The sequence below is a fragment of the Pinus tabuliformis genome, chromosome 7, assembly GCF_031772625.1.
Source record: "Pinus tabuliformis cultivar Carrire ecotype Pingquan chromosome 7, CPIR1, whole genome shotgun sequence".
Classification (NCBI taxonomy): domain Eukaryota; kingdom Viridiplantae; phylum Streptophyta; class Pinopsida; order Pinales; family Pinaceae; genus Pinus; species Pinus tabuliformis.
The window spans coordinates 62950853-62966582 of NC_142293.1; the positions used below are offsets into that span (position 1 = coordinate 62950853).

Sequence of the window (15730 nt, forward strand, 5' to 3'; positions counted from 1 at the left end):
GCCCATTTTATATTAATACACACTAATATTTTTATTTTCCTAAGTTTAGACTTAGGAACCCATTAAAAGTATTAATTATTTTAACATCTCTTCATTCGGGTGGAATTTCTCCAACCGATTTCTGGGTCTTGGAGATCTCATGTGCCTTAGCCTCTCCACCAAATTTCATTGCTAGAACACATCCAGTGCTACCCAAAATCAACACTCCATGTGTAAATGTCCCATCCTCCTGTGCCATAGTTTGTTCAGCTCCTTTGCACTGCTATTCTCACTGCCTGTCAGTGCCATTGGAGAATCAAGCTACATCTTGTATAACCTGTGGCTCTGAGCTCCAATCTGTCTCACCTTCTTCCAGCTATAGTGTTTGACATACACTTTCTTCCCCATGAAGTGTACATCGTATCCCTTGTCCTGCATTTGGGACACTGAAATTAGGTTCATACCCAATCCTGGCACATGTAGTACATTAGTAGCGCTGGTGCTGGTTCCTGTTTCTGTTTGAAATTTTATGGTGCCTTTCCCTACCGGAGTACATTTAGTTCTGTTACCCATAGTGATCTGGAAGTCCATCTGCTCCTCTTGATAGCTAGAGAAATATTCTCTAACTCCTGTCATATGAGTTGAAGCTCCACTATCAATATACCACACACCAAATGATGTTGAACCTGACAAACATGCAAACTCATCCTCCAACCTGGAAGATAATTCTGAGGCTTCCTGACAATTGATTCTGTCCATGATTTTTTGTGCTATTTCTCCTTTCCTTCCTGACGTTATTCTTTACTAGCAAACTGCTGCAAAATAACTATGTCCCAGCTGAAGATCTTCTCTACAAGGAAAATACTGCTGCTCCCTCTGCCTCTGGTAATCTTTGATCTGGAAAATTTATTCTTTGTCACCTCTCTTAGAGAAATAAAATTTTCCTTAAAAAAAACGACCTTCTTGGCCAAAGGAACTGCGCTGCCTTTGAGGGTTTCGAACTGCTGCCTACACAGAGTTTCAAAATTCCTCTTCCCTTCTGCAACTGAGCTCTCCGACTTCCAAGTTGTGCTTCGATACCATGTGAAAATTCCGAAACTCGGAATCCTATTACAACAAGTAATTATATTTTTTCTATTTGTTAAATAATTAAGCAAATTATTTGCAATTTCCTACAGCAAATATCGAAACATATACATTGCAGCCTTCACAAAACAAATACCATGGAAGAAAATAAATGCTGGAAAATTAGAGAACTTCTAGCACACACATAAAGATATTGATACAGTTATTTTTGGACAATTGTCCCCGGAAAAACCCAATGCGGGAAAACCGGTGCAACAGATGAGGGTTTCTTTATTAATTCTTCAGTAGTAATTCAAGTACAAGAATTCAGACAACAAAATAGAGGAAAATATTGAGAGAAATTTAGAAACAAATTTGTTCACTCCACAGTGACTCCTTGACCCCGAGATGGACCCTCTGCCCATACGTAGGTGTCTTTGCGTCACCCTTTGCGCAGTGATTGCGTAGTGCTCTAGTGGACTGCATCTCTCCCTCTCTCCTCACATTGTCTCCCCTTGAATTTTTCTTGCACTTCCCAGACAACTGCTGATGCCCTCTCTCTCTCCCCTACAACTCACCCATTGGCTCATTCTCCTCTGCTGAACTTCAGCCACTGAGAAAATCGATCTGCCTGGGCAACTAAGTAACTGCCTTGGTGTCTCAAGTGTATTCTCCAACCCCCACCGAATTTCTTCTTATAATCTCTCGTTGAGACATCAACGACCAAGATTAAAACATAATCGATGTCTAAGATTAACTAGAACTCGATCTATGTCTTCTTCTAAATGATTCTCACATGACTTAATTACTACCCTTTAATTAATCATATTTCCTAAGTTTAGACTTATGAAACATTAAAAAACGATTAATTATTTTAATTAAGTCGTCGCTAGGTTAAATTTATAGAAACCATTTCTGGGTTTTGGAGAATACATGTATTTTAGCCTCTCCACCAAATTTCGTGGCTAGAACACATGTGATGCTACAAAAACTAACACACCACATGTGACTTGCTTGGATATCAAAGGGCCAACCCCTTAGTCACTATGTTTGGAGTTTATTCACTCATCTTGGAACACTTTGGACTCAACTAGGCCTTCTCAATGGCCCAACAACTCATTATGTTTACTATTTTTCCCTCTTGAGAGACTTACATTTGTATTATTGAGCTATCTTGGTGGGCTTGTCACCAAGTCATGTCATTATTGTATATTATTTTATTCTTTGGGGCATTCTTACTCTAATTAGTCTATTCGAACCCCCTTATGGATTGTATAAATTGATGAGAGGCTCATTTATTTCTCTCATCACATTTTGGGATTAGACTATCTCTTCTTAAGAATTTCGGCTAGCCTCTTTGATGGATGAATTGGAGATCCAATGCATTTCGATGTTTGGAAAAGCTTAATTTCTTGTCTTGGAGCATCAATTTCTTTGCATCTTGATGATTGGAATAATTTTGCTATACTCGTGAATACCTTTTCGTGCTTATTTGTAATTTTGTCTCATAAATTGTCTATGGAATATTTTCGTTCATGAAGTTGGTGTAGTTGCTCTTTATCTTATGCGAAGTTGTTGGGCTTGTCTTTGTGAGAGATTTTTCATATCATCATTTGAGGTATGATGAATTATTGTCCTAGAGGTACATGAATGTTCATGAATTGCCTTGATAAGTCATCGTTTGCAATATAAAGACGTATAAATCTCCCTTTGTAACCTAGTTGTTGCTTAGGCCATATGAAGTTGCTGGGGAATTCCTTGGTTGGAATTAAGCCTACCTAAATGTTGATTTCATTTGACTCCATTCTCCCAATTCGCTAGGTATTGGTCTAGTCCAAAGGTGATCACAAAAAAAGAAAATTATTTTCACCTCCTTTCTTTTCTAGACCTAACCCTAGTATGTCACCTAGGGCATCAAGAGAAATCCTTTGTATCCATTCAAAACCCTTGAATGAATTTTGGTCCACTACTGCGCTGGGGTTTTCTCAAGAGGTCCTCCAAGTTTGAAGCAAATTCGATCGTGGAATCCCGAGAATAGCAAGCCCTAGCCATAAGACCATCTCTTTCCCTAGGCTGATTTGGGTTAGTGTCCTCACTTGGATCATCACATTTAAAATTCAAAAGAGAATTTGTCCTTTGATCCTATTCTCCTCCCTAATTTGGTCAAGCCTCTCTAGTGTTGACAAACTCCACAACCTTGACCTAGTTTGGGCCCATGTTACTTGGGAGCGGAAGCGGGAGCGGGGAGCGGGAGCGACCATTTTCAGAAGCTCCCGGTTTGGGAGCGAATCCCGGAGCGATTTTTTAAAAATATATATATATTTTATATTTTTTAATTTTTGATACATATATGTCAACAAAAACATGTAGAATGATGAATTAGATAAAAAAACATAAAAAAGCATAGATTGAACCATATAACAACAATCATCTAGAAGTTATAATCTTCATCAAGCACGTCCGCAAGTTAGTAACATAGTAACATACAACATATTGAGTCTCATGATTCATCAATCTTAAAGTTTCAAGCTTTCAAAATTCAATATATAACATTTATCATCATTGATCACCAAAGTTGTACTTGTAAGCTAAGTGTAACCATTACAACAAATAATATCTAACATGAAATGAAATGTTATAAAATGAAATGAAATGAAACAACTTTCAACTTTCATGAAGCATCATATTCATAATTCATTACTAATGAGTTATAATTGCCAACTTCAAACTTAAATTGTCATATATTGTTTAAAAAAATATCATAATAAATATGAAAGAGTCAATAGTTATAAAAGCTACTAGAAACTAGAAAAGAGAAGTAAATCTATTATCTATTTCTTATGCTTGGGCCTCTTGCCACCACGAGAAATGTTTAATTTTTTAGTCTTGTTGCAAAATCAGGATCTTTGTCATTAATATCACCCTCCAAGCATTAATATCCAGAGGTATCTTTGTCATTACCTTTGTATCTGTATAGGGATCTTTGTCATTAATATCACCCTCTAAGCATTAACATAAGATAGAAAAAGCATAGCATGTCAAGTCAAGATTTTGTTTGAGTGATGCGTACATTTTTAGAAGGGTCATGATAGAGGAGTTCGACAACCAGTGTCACTAACATCAAGGTACATAGAAGGATTGGTACTCTTGATTAAATACGAGTTCCATACCCTAATACATGACAAAATTCAATGGAAACATTGCAATCCCCCAATCCTGAAATCCTGAAAAACTGATAAGTCTGCTAGATTTTGAATGAAATCTAAAATTCTACTTTCTCCATATGAAATCCAATGAGGACGAAACCACTCTCAAACATCCTGAGTCATTTCATGGTAATGTTAAAAATTTAAGTAAAAGGATGAAAATGAAAATTAAAGAAAATGTCACTTTTACTTTAAGAATTTAACATTACCATGAATAGCATATCAATACTAGGGCCTAGACTTGATGATTAAGCTGCCCCACTCAAAAACTATTTGTTTCTTTAAAAAAAAATTGCATTTCGAACATTACTACAAAAAAAAAATGCAAAAAAGGCAAAACGCTCCCGAAAAGGCAGGAAGCGAAATTTTTTTTAGGGAGCGCGCTCCCGAAATCGCTCCCGGTAATGAATAGCATATCAATACTAGGGCCTAGACTTGATCATTAAGCTGCCCCACTCAAAAACTATTTGTTTCTTTAAAAAAAAAATGCATTTCGAACATTACTACAAAAAAAAAAAATGCAAAAAAGGCAAAACGCTCCCGAAAACCCAGGGAGCGAAATTTTTTTTAGGGAGCGCGCTCCTGACCCGCTCCCGAGTCGCTCCCGCCCGGAGCGCGGATTGGGAGCGGGAGCGGGGGGGGGGGGGCGCTCCCCCGCAACACTGGTTTGGGCCCACTTGGGTTCTTTGTGGTCCCACAACTTTCTAACTCACATTCCATAAGGGTCACATAGAAGCCATTTCTCCTTTAGGATTCTTAGGTCTAGGATACTTCTTGTGAAAGGATATTCCCCAACCCTAGGTCTAGATATCCTCATAGCCCTTCTTAGAGAGCTAATCACCTTGCTTTCAAAGCAAGCAAGCCAATTTTTTGAGCCTCTCTTGTGAATAGGATTTAGGAATTTTTGCACTCATTTTGTCAAAGTTCCGAGGAAGCAGATGTACCATATTTTTCTTCAAAGGATTGAGATCATCAACCATTAGCACTATGTTATTGTAAACCCATTCTACAAATTTTTAATGTAAATGATGTTAGTAAGACCATGAATGTATGTAACAACCTAGGTAACCCTATTATTTTGGCGATAATTTCATCCTATGAGGTTTTTCGTCTCACTGACTCATCTGTGTTTCTAAACACAAATGGTCGGCAGAGTTTTTCCCTCCAACCTCACCCTAAAGCTAGGGTGGAATTTGTCGTTAAAGTCTTAGGTGAGTCCTAGTGTTCTAGTCGAGTCTTATATAAAAGTGATTTGGGAATAATTTATGCTAATTGGCTAAATTATTTCGTTACAAATCAATTGGTCTGCTAGATCATATTGTGTCGCATAATTGGGTATGTAATTTGAGGATTTAAGTCGAATGGGTATTCTCCCTTTAAGGGTTGAATTTGTAAAAATCTTATGTAAAAAGTATTTTAGTGCATGGTCCCTCATATTTAGACACCATGGCTAAAATATTAGAGGGTGGAAAAAATATTTAATTTCCTCAAGCGTCAATTAATTAAATTTTCTGGCAAAATTAAATTAAAATCCTAAGCCAGAAATTTAATTAATTAGAGTCCAAATTAAAATGTCTAGAAAAATTAAATTCTCCAAGTGGAAAAAGTCATGGGTTTCAAAGGAATTAATTTTTGGAGGTCCCTCACCAAGGGAATATTGGAAATTTCAAGAAAAATTGGGCACTTGGACCTTGGTGGTTAAGTCAAAGTCAAATTTTTGAGGAAATTAGCTCAAAATAATTAATTTTGAGCTAATAAAAAAGGGATTTAATGAGAAATTCGAAAATTCCTCAAAATAAATATTTTCAACGGCTAAGATCCAAAAATCATTAAGGATTTATCAACGACCAAGATTATTTTGACGAGGATCAAGTCAACTAGCCATTATTTTTTTACTTCGAGTATTTATCTATAAATTAGAGTCATTTGTGTCAAAAGCCATCTGATGTTTGACTAAGAAATTGCTGCAGAAGAATTGATGTAACACTATAGTCCCGCTAGGAACGTTTATTTGAATCATATTAAAGACTTTGGGGTGTAGTTCATGGTGTTCAGTGTTCATTGATTTGTGGTATGTGCTAGGTATGGACTTTTCTATATTGCTCTTATTAATTTTAAAATTTGTTTTTCATTAGATGGGGATAAAATCATTTTATTGATAGATTCTGCATTAATCTTAGATGATTTGATTCACCATATGTCTAAATAATTTTCTTGAGAAAAATATATAGTGTTTGCAAGTTCCCTAGTCCTTGGTCCCCAAGTTCACAAACTATGGGCATCGACTGACCTTTTTTGGACTCCAGATATTTATGTGGTTGATTTAACTTCACTAAGGCTATAGTGTGCATTAATTTTCCAATGTATTATTAGCCATTTATTAAAGAAAATTCCAGAAAAAATATTTTTCAAATTTTTTTTTTTTGGTTGATAAGTGGGTGAATCTTGAAAATCACTCTTACCTTGTGGCTGAGAGGCCACGACTCAGGGGCGTCTAAGCCGTCAAAGTCACCCGGGGATCGCAGCCGGCCTGAGCCGCACCAGCCGAAATCATGTTGGATTTTTTGGTATTGGCGAGACTAGAACCGGTGACCTTTGCTTACGGAGCGCCTTAACAACGCGCTCCTTCACCGACTGTTCTAAATCTCTTTGGTATTTCTCAAAATTTATTTTAAAACCCTTGTATATTTGTAAATTTTGTAAATAGCTTTGTAAAATTATTTTGTAAATTATTTTTTCTAATTGGGGTTTTAAGATTTTTTTGTATATATTAGGGTTTTGGGTATTTGTAAATCTATTTGTGCAGGTGAGATCAAGGGGAGAAAGCTGAAATAAAGCTAGATCTAGGCCCTTGAGGGTAAGATCTAGTCTCTAAAATCTTTTTGCATGGCCAACCATTGAAGAAATTGCAATAAAATTCAGATCTGAAGCAAATAAATTTTCTGAAGCTGGGGTTTCAAGTTTCATCTTTCCCGAGGCCGAATCTAGCCCCTCCAAGGCCAGCGTCCTCCTGTCTAGCCTGTGTCAGCACTACAACCCTCTACGTCTGAGTTTTGAGCCTCTCTAAGGCTGGCTGTGAGGCCTAGAGGCCTCGACCTCCCCTTCTCCCTCTTGAATCTTGGTTTTAGGGGATTTTTAGCCTTAGCCGTGAGGCCTAGGGCCTTCATCCCCCCTTCCTCCCCTTAAGTTCCCTAGGGCACAACCCTAAAGGGCTTGCAACAACATCTTGGAGGCTCCCTTTAGGGTGTCGCAGGTCTTGGGGCTGAAATCCCTAGGTTGCAGCCCCTAGGGGCCTCTCGGCCCTCCCTTAAGCCAAGCAACAACCATCTAGGGCTTGTCGTAGACCTTCTTAGGCCTTTCCCTTGAGCCACTAGGCCTCTAAGGCCTTTTCCAACCTTCTTTGGCCCTCTTCCTAGCTCCTCTTAGCGCTAATTTGCCCTAAATCCATCTCTAAATTTTATGAACTAAAAATTGGTTTGTTTTGCAGGTGATATTGGCCCTAGACTGATGTTTTCAGGGGGCATATTCATTGAAGAATTTTTGGGCAAATTTAACAAGTGATCTACAAGGCCTAGGGCCCAGGGTTTGTTCTTTAAACCCTCATTTTATCTCTGTTTTGTTACAACTGTAAATTCATCTTCATTTCCTAATTTTTTAGTCACTTGGGCATTTAAGATCTAGCCTAGATCTATATTTTTTCTTGCTAGAAATTTTCTGCTTAATCACTTAATCAAATCTGATATTTTCTGAATAGCATATCTAAAGGGACCTAAAAATCAAAATTTTCAGTTTGGCAAGATGTCTCTAAGTTTTGGGCATATTTTGGCACTTGTTGTAGCATAGATAGCTCACCTAAGTCATAGGACATGTCCTCTAGGGTCTCATGTGCTGTATTTCACGTGCCGGACACGAAAAATGCCCTAAAACATGTCGAAAACAGTTTTTAACGTGTCCTTGAAAACATAAAACGTATTCCATCGTTTTCATCATGTCCTCTGAAGGGAAAACATGTTTTCGAGGACTAAAAAACGTTGCCCTAACGTATTTCCCGAGTTGAATACATGTCCCATGAAAAAATTAGCTTTAAAGGCCACATCATTGATTTTTCGGGGTTCTTTTGTTATTTTCCTCCATTGTCGTCGCTGTATAATCTCTGTGGAGCCGAGTCACTACGTTTGGTCGATGGAAAGTTTGGGCATTGCCGCTAGAAAGTTTGGCATTGCCATTTGCGTGGTGCAGCAATGCTACCAGGTCTGAGGTTTAGGTAAGTCATATACGTTGCAACTTTGCTGAGGGATGAGGGATCTTTGTTATAGTTCCTTTAGTGCAGTTATATAAACCGAAAATTCCTTCTAAAAACCTCATCTCGCTTCTAAGTTCTCACGGTGCAAAATGGCGTTATATCGAGCCTATAGAGCCTCCTTGTATTATTATATCGACTTCCTTGAATATACATTTTTTGGGACCTTAATCCAAACCTTGTAGGTAAGAAACTTTGGATAATCCCTTTTCTGTAATGTTTAAGAGTAAACATAAGCTTGATTACCTGACTTGATTTAGCTCTTAGTGCAGGTCAACAATGAAAATGTAAAAAAGACACAGGGGCTATAAAATTGAGAATGCAAAAGTTACAAAACAGTGATATCACTTCAAGGAGATGCCTTTAGTTTACCACTTCAGAATATGTAATATTCAGATTCCTAATGGAAAATTGACCCAAACTACCCGAGCTTTCCAAATATGACTTAGTTTCCAATGCAGGTCTTTGTCAAACAGTTTATGGATGAACTGTTGTAGGTGTGTCTCTTTTTTTCAGCTTGTTGCAAATAACCATAACAATGAATAATATAAACCAATGAATGTCCTCTGTGTCTCGTGTTCCTACTGCTGTAATAAGCATTTCAGATCTGATATAACTGTGGTATTATCGTCATAAGAAGGCTGAATACACCTAAAATATTCAGTTGTAAAAGTTGGTTTGATAAGTTGGATTTCTCTTTCTTACATTGGGCAAGCATATGCATCTTGAAATTAGTGTCTAAGACAAGCTTGCTTACTGCCATCATAAATTATTAACTGCTGTCATATCAGTCATTTATTGCTCATTAAAGGGTCATTGGAACATAAATTGCATTAGTGCTTTCATGGTTTTACGTTCTTATTGCTAGTATTGATATTGTGGAAGTGGTTAACATTGTGTTTTCCTTGTGAGTTTATATGCTATAAAGTTCAGACTTCACATCTAATAAGCTCACTCACTAAAGCACTCTAATCATAACTTCCATTGATATTGAGTATCTTTGGGCATTTGAAATTTAATTGGCATTGTGATATTAACATAAGATCATAATTCGTGCATCTTGAGGAATTGTGATGGGCATTGTATATCATTGATTAATTAACAAGTGGATAAGTACTTCAAGATCCTTAATTGTTGTCATTGTCTAAGAGCATTATCATTGGCATCTATCTTATTTCAAGTGATGGTTATTGGCATCTCATTGGCTAATTATTGAATAAAGGATCTCTCGTCTATTGTTGGCACTTGTATCATTGAGCACTGGGTCTTGTTTAAGATTGTTATTCCAATAAATTGTTAAAGTACTTTTGTTATAAGATAATCAACTTCAAGTACTTGAATCACATAAACAAATCTTAAACTAAGACTCGCTCATAACCTTGCATTTCATCCTAAGTGTAGTTGCATTAATAATTTACCTCTAAGCATAAGCTTGGTTGATAGACTATTAGGACAACCACTTTTTATTTAGCTTGAGGGATTCAACCCTTCTTAGTGGTTAACACAGTGATCTTGCAGTCGTTAGAGCCATAATCTTTGTAGCGTCGAAGGCACTGGGTGATTGGAACACTAGGGGAGGTATAGCTAATCAAGCCTTTGGCTTCCATCTCACAATCTACTCTGAACACTGTTTCTCAAAACAGTTAAGGGAAAGGTTCCATCTAGATTGTTGAAGTTTCTAAGTTTACTTAGTTAGAAACCCTCCATGCACTTTATCTGATTTATTCCTACCTACTTGTTATTTTCCTTAACAAGTTATTTACAATGTAAATACTGAAAATAAACACTAGTGTATGCTCAACATATTACAGATTAGCAACTGAAAGAAACAGAAACAAACACACCATATGACACCATTATTTTTGGACTAATGTCCCCGAAAAAACCCAATGTGGGAAAACCGGTGCAGCTATCTAAGGGTTTTTTTATTAAGCAATATCAGAGTACAATCTGGGTGCCGAAACTGGCCTACCCAACAGAGAATTTACTTGGCAGTAATACCTCTCAGTTTTTGACAAATCTTCTGGCTGAAACCCCAGATAATCCTTTCGGTAGCTACTCAGCACAAATCTGCCCCAGAAACTCCAGCATTAGCCTCTCTCTGGACTGCGTCTGCCCCTTTCTCCCTCACGCTGGCCCTGCGTCACCCCGGATGGGTTTGCGTCAGCCTTAGGAGGCCTTGCATCAACCCTCTGGCCCTTTGCGTCAGCAACGCTGGCCTCTCTGAGGCTCTGCGTAGCTCCCGGCTGCCTCTGCGTGGCCCTGCGTGAGCCCTGGCTGGCTTTGCGTCACTCTCCCCGGCTACTGCGCTGCTCTCCCAGCACTATCTTTGCCTCTTTGTCTCTCACAATGCCCCTCAACTGCAACTCTCGATCACTAATTCTATCTCTCTTAGCAAACCCCGCTCTAGAGAATAGAATGACTGATCGCTTTGGTGTATTCTCCAAGTGACCCTCAAGCCTCCTCTTATACTTTTCTGTTGATATATCAATGACCGAGATTAAGTCCCTAATCAACGGCTAAGATTAGATCTGGCTTGATCCATGTCTTTTGGACCATTCTAACACAGTTTCATATTAATACACATTAATATTTTATTTTTCCTGAGTTTAGACTTAGGGACTCCATTAAAAATATTAATTATTTTAATATCTCCTGAACTGTTTAGAATCTGCCCAAACCATTTCTAGGTATGGTTGATCTCATGTGCCCCAACCTCTCCACCAAATTTCGTGGTTAGAGCACATCCGATGCTACCCCAAATCAACATTCCCTCTTAGCGAGGACTGTGCTCTAGCAATACTCCTCACTAAGTATTACTCTGATCATCCGGCATTGGTACCTGTGCTGATGCTAGGCCTTCTTGCCCAACATTCGAATTCGAATCGAACTTAATCATTGTCGAACTTGAACTCGAACTTGAACCGTGTGACATTGGTTTGTACATGATGTATTTGAGTCCCGTTGAGCACTTTTAGTTATCTAGATTTTAGATACCAATATAGTTTCTTTATTTCGTTCTTTCTGTTGTATATAAAGAAACTTAGTATTTTCTATGTATAAAATATTGAGCAGAAAATATCTGTTAGAAAAGGCAGAATTTATTATTTGGATTTGTTGTCTCAATAATATAAGCTGAAACTAGCAGCCATTTAGTACTTCACTGGCCCTGTAATGTATTGTCATTTGTTGCAGTGGATAGTTCCCTTAGTATCTCCTTTTAACTTAGCCATGCTATGCTTCATTTCAAATTGCATTTCCTGTAATGTATTGTCATTTGTTGCAGTGGTTAGTTCCCTTAGTATCTCCTTTTAACTTAGCCATGCTATGCTTCATTTCAAATTGCATTTTTAGAAATACTGCTGAGAAAAAAGTTCTCTAAGAAGCGGGAAAGAAAGAGAACTTGTTTCATACACTGACATTTTTTGTTAAGGATGTATCAGGATTTTATGTTTTTCATAATCCTTACATGTAGCATTGTAGCCTTGTAGGTTCATGCCATTATTCTGTAGCTGTAGTTTTGATCGTAATTGGCACTTTTGCAGGTTTTGGCTTTCACAGATCATGTGTGGACAGAGTGTTTCTCTGATCATCTTGGCCGGTATTGTTCCTATGATTATTCATCTTTTATGTGAAAGTTTATGTTATAATTCATGTTATATTCATTCAAACTGGTATGGCTTTGCAAGATTATTGGCAATCTTTGTTACACCACATGTAGTATAATTCTTCTTCTCATCTCGCTATATGTATTAAATAATGCAGATGGATGCATTTAGACCCTTGTGAAGGTGCATTTGACCAGCCATTATTATATGAACAAGGGTAAGGATTTATATACTTCACATTATCTGTCATCCTTGGATTTATGGATTTATGCAGGTTCTTTTAGACTTTAGTTGAGATGTTTGGATCCAAAAGAATCTGAACTACGTATATTTTTTGAATAGAGAGTTCTTTATTTTGTAGATGCATATTTGCATCCAACAGTTCATTTACAAAGGCAGGAATTGCGGATTACTTTATTTGTTTTTATCTGTACCTCGCTTTAGTAAAGAGTCCAATATTTTCTGCTTGTAAGCATAACCGTTACTTTTCTGTTCAAATTTGCTTTCACTGGTCCCTTTCTGATGACACAAACAATATATTTATTATATTTAGAATGAAGGTTTAGGTGAAATGCCTTCATTTTGCAAGCAGTGTTTGGCTAACTATGTGTTCTACTATATAAAGCTGGAATAAAAAGTTGAATTATACAATTGCACTCGCAAAAGATGGAGTATATGATGTGACAAAACGCTACACAAGGAAATGGCATGAGGTTTGTTCCATCCAATTCAGTAGTAACAAATCTTCCTGTGGAAATTTTCCTTTTATAGAATGTTTGTCCTATTGTTTAACTCATAAATATGAATCCTTATGTAGATTCTACATCGGCGTCTTGTCACTTCAGAAGCTAATGTGCAAGAAGTAATTAGTAGTTTGACGAAGGAAGCTCGCAGACATTTCTCTCCAGTTGAGCTGGCTGCACTTGAAAACCGTGATAAGAGAGAGTTGGATGAAATAGGAAGATCAAATTATCCTGAAGAATTTTTATGTTCGTTACCTGGACGGCAAAGCGGATCAAAAGAATGGCGGATTTCTAGAGCTGAGCTTGGTGCTAATAGTAATATTAATATGCCCTCCCAGCATTATTCGTGCCCCTACCGTATATGTATAGATGACCACATTGGGAAGATTTATAAATCCTTTGGATTAATTTTATACCAATGCATTGATCATGTGAAATCCATTACTAGAGTTATGGATGAACTGAAGTGTTTACAGAATTTTCTGGTTGAGCTGAGTGCTACACCTTTCAGAACTCGGAAAATAACAATTGATTCGAAATCAAATATGTTGGCTTTATCTGAAGTCCTAAAAAGTAATGCATATGAAAGCTTATTTCAGTCTCTTAGTCTTAAGAGCTGCTTAGATGAAAATGGAAAAGGATTTGTTTGCTTGGGTGGGGAACCTGTCATGACCTCACTTGCCTTGCCAGTAGCTGTGGATATTCTACAAGAGATGGTCAACAATGCAGGCTCTGACAAATACCTTACTGATGATCCAGCAGTAAAAGTGTTTGCCAATTGCACTAGAGTTTGTTTTGGTTCAGTTCAAGCAAGTGGAGAGCAATTGCCTTTGGGAATTGTAAGTTTTGTCACTTTTACTAAAGAAATTGTTTCTAAGAAAACAGGAAAAACAGTGTAGTTCAATGCTTGGGATTTGAGTTTCCTGTATTTCCAAATACTATCTTGAGAATTCAAAATTTGCAGGCTACAGCAGCTTTTGATGGCCTTAAGTCAACTAAATGGGAAGAACCAGATGGAGGAAAAGGTAATGTACCTTACTCTTCGAGAGTTTATTACTGTTGCAAAGTTAGCTTTCTATGAGATTCATCATCTTTTGTCGGTTAACTTTCTCGCTTTAATTTTTACTATTTCCCAACGGTTTGGCATTAACTTATAAATGAATTTGCCTGTGCTTTATGCAAGCTGCCACATGAGTCATGCTGGAAAATTTGGGAGTTAGTTTTATTTAGTTGGTTAGGTTAATAACATATTCCATCATGTGTGACTGACAGTGCAATGACCATTGAAATTCACAAACTTTGTCACAAAACAGACGACAGTCTTGTTGTCGCACAATGTCTAGGCACCGTGACAATGTCTCAGATCGGGGGCTGTCACCTTGATACCCAATCTCTCCGTTTAAGTTGTCTCCCTACAACAGACTAAGGGGGGTGGACCATACGGAAATGGAATGAAGGAGGACTAGTTGGGAACCAACTAGGCCAGGAGACAGTTGAGCGACCAAATACTTGTTTAGATCTAGCAAGACTTAAATGATTCGATTTATACAATTGATACCAGTGCCTTGTAGAGTCAACTATATTGCTAAAAAATTTAGGACCAAGTACATGATGGACAACTGCTGCTAAGGAAAATGTTATTATGATGAAAAGAGATGCAAGATGCGATTAGCAAAGGGATGAGTGAGTAGTCTTGAGGTAAGATCGTTTAAGACTCAAGTAGTTAGTATTGATTAACTTTATGACAAGAGTAAGTACTTAATGAAATGAAGAGATGATCTTATACAAGACAAAGTGCCAAATATCTCAAGTGCCAATAAGATACACAAGATAACCAAGATGACCACAAGATATATGCTCTTAAAGAAAGATCACTAATATGTTAAAAATTATAATAACCACAAGCCATTAATAATATTAATGTCAAGGAACGAGAACTAGAGCATTTATCCAATTTATGCTTCAATGACAATTACTTGAAAATTCCAAAACTACTTAAGAGATATTCAAATAGCCCATGTTTTCAATTAGATCCAAATCGAATGCAAGCCTTTTCAGTGATACTTAGCTCAATAGATTTCACAATATTTACCATTCACCAAACAAGAAAACCTTTTTGCAATTTAAAATATTAGACTTATATGCTCCAAGTGTGTGAAATGAATTTCCTTTAGGCAATGAGCTTGTGTGTATGTGATTCATAAACTCAGAAAATAATAGGTGTAAACTTGGGATTTTGTTGCCAATAATTGTACCAAAAATTTGTTGACCTGAACTTATGCAAACAGTCATCCAAAAGCACTTATTTTCGAAGATTAGATTTAGGACAACAACAAATTCTCTAATGGCAACAATAAATTTAAAATGCCAAAGTAAGCCAAACATGTCAAACAAATTCTGAATTGTGTTATGAACTCAAATCATTTGAAATTTCAGAATTTAATCCATGGCAGCCAATATGTTTTAGTGATAAAAAAGAGCAGCAAAAAAGACTTTATGACAACAGGGAAATGCTTGCTGCAATCAAGAAGATCACCCTTCTAGATTCTTATGACAGTTACTTCCACAACGATATTAAAACTCCTAACTTTCAGAGAATTGTTTTTTAGGACAACAGTGAATTGTTTAGGACAGCAACAAACAAATGTTATGACAACAACAATATGACAATGAAAACAGTAAGCTATCAATGCTATCTTTATACCAAAAATTTACCAAAAATTTTCCAAACTTGCCCACATGAATTATCAAAAAATTTCAGCCTGTTATGATGTGATTTCCAAAATTATATCAGATCTGATATACTTATTACAGTCAGCAATTAAAATA

At 37.0% G+C, this 15730-nt stretch overlaps 1 protein-coding gene across 1 annotated transcript in view; it reads left to right on the plus strand.

Moving 5' to 3' along the window:
• Positions 1–15730, plus strand: part of PNG1 (peptide-N-glycanase 1) — a 303302-nt gene that overhangs the window by 144874 nt on the left and 142698 nt on the right. Inside the window, exons 9-13 of the mRNA XM_089457702.1 lie at positions 12096–12151; positions 12316–12375; positions 12784–12871; positions 12976–13740; positions 13866–13926. Of these exons, the coding sequence (XP_089313828.1) occupies positions 12096–12151; positions 12316–12375; positions 12784–12871; positions 12976–13740; positions 13866–13926 (1030 nt within the window). The remainder of the gene's footprint in view (positions 1–12095; positions 12152–12315; positions 12376–12783; positions 12872–12975; positions 13741–13865; positions 13927–15730) is intronic.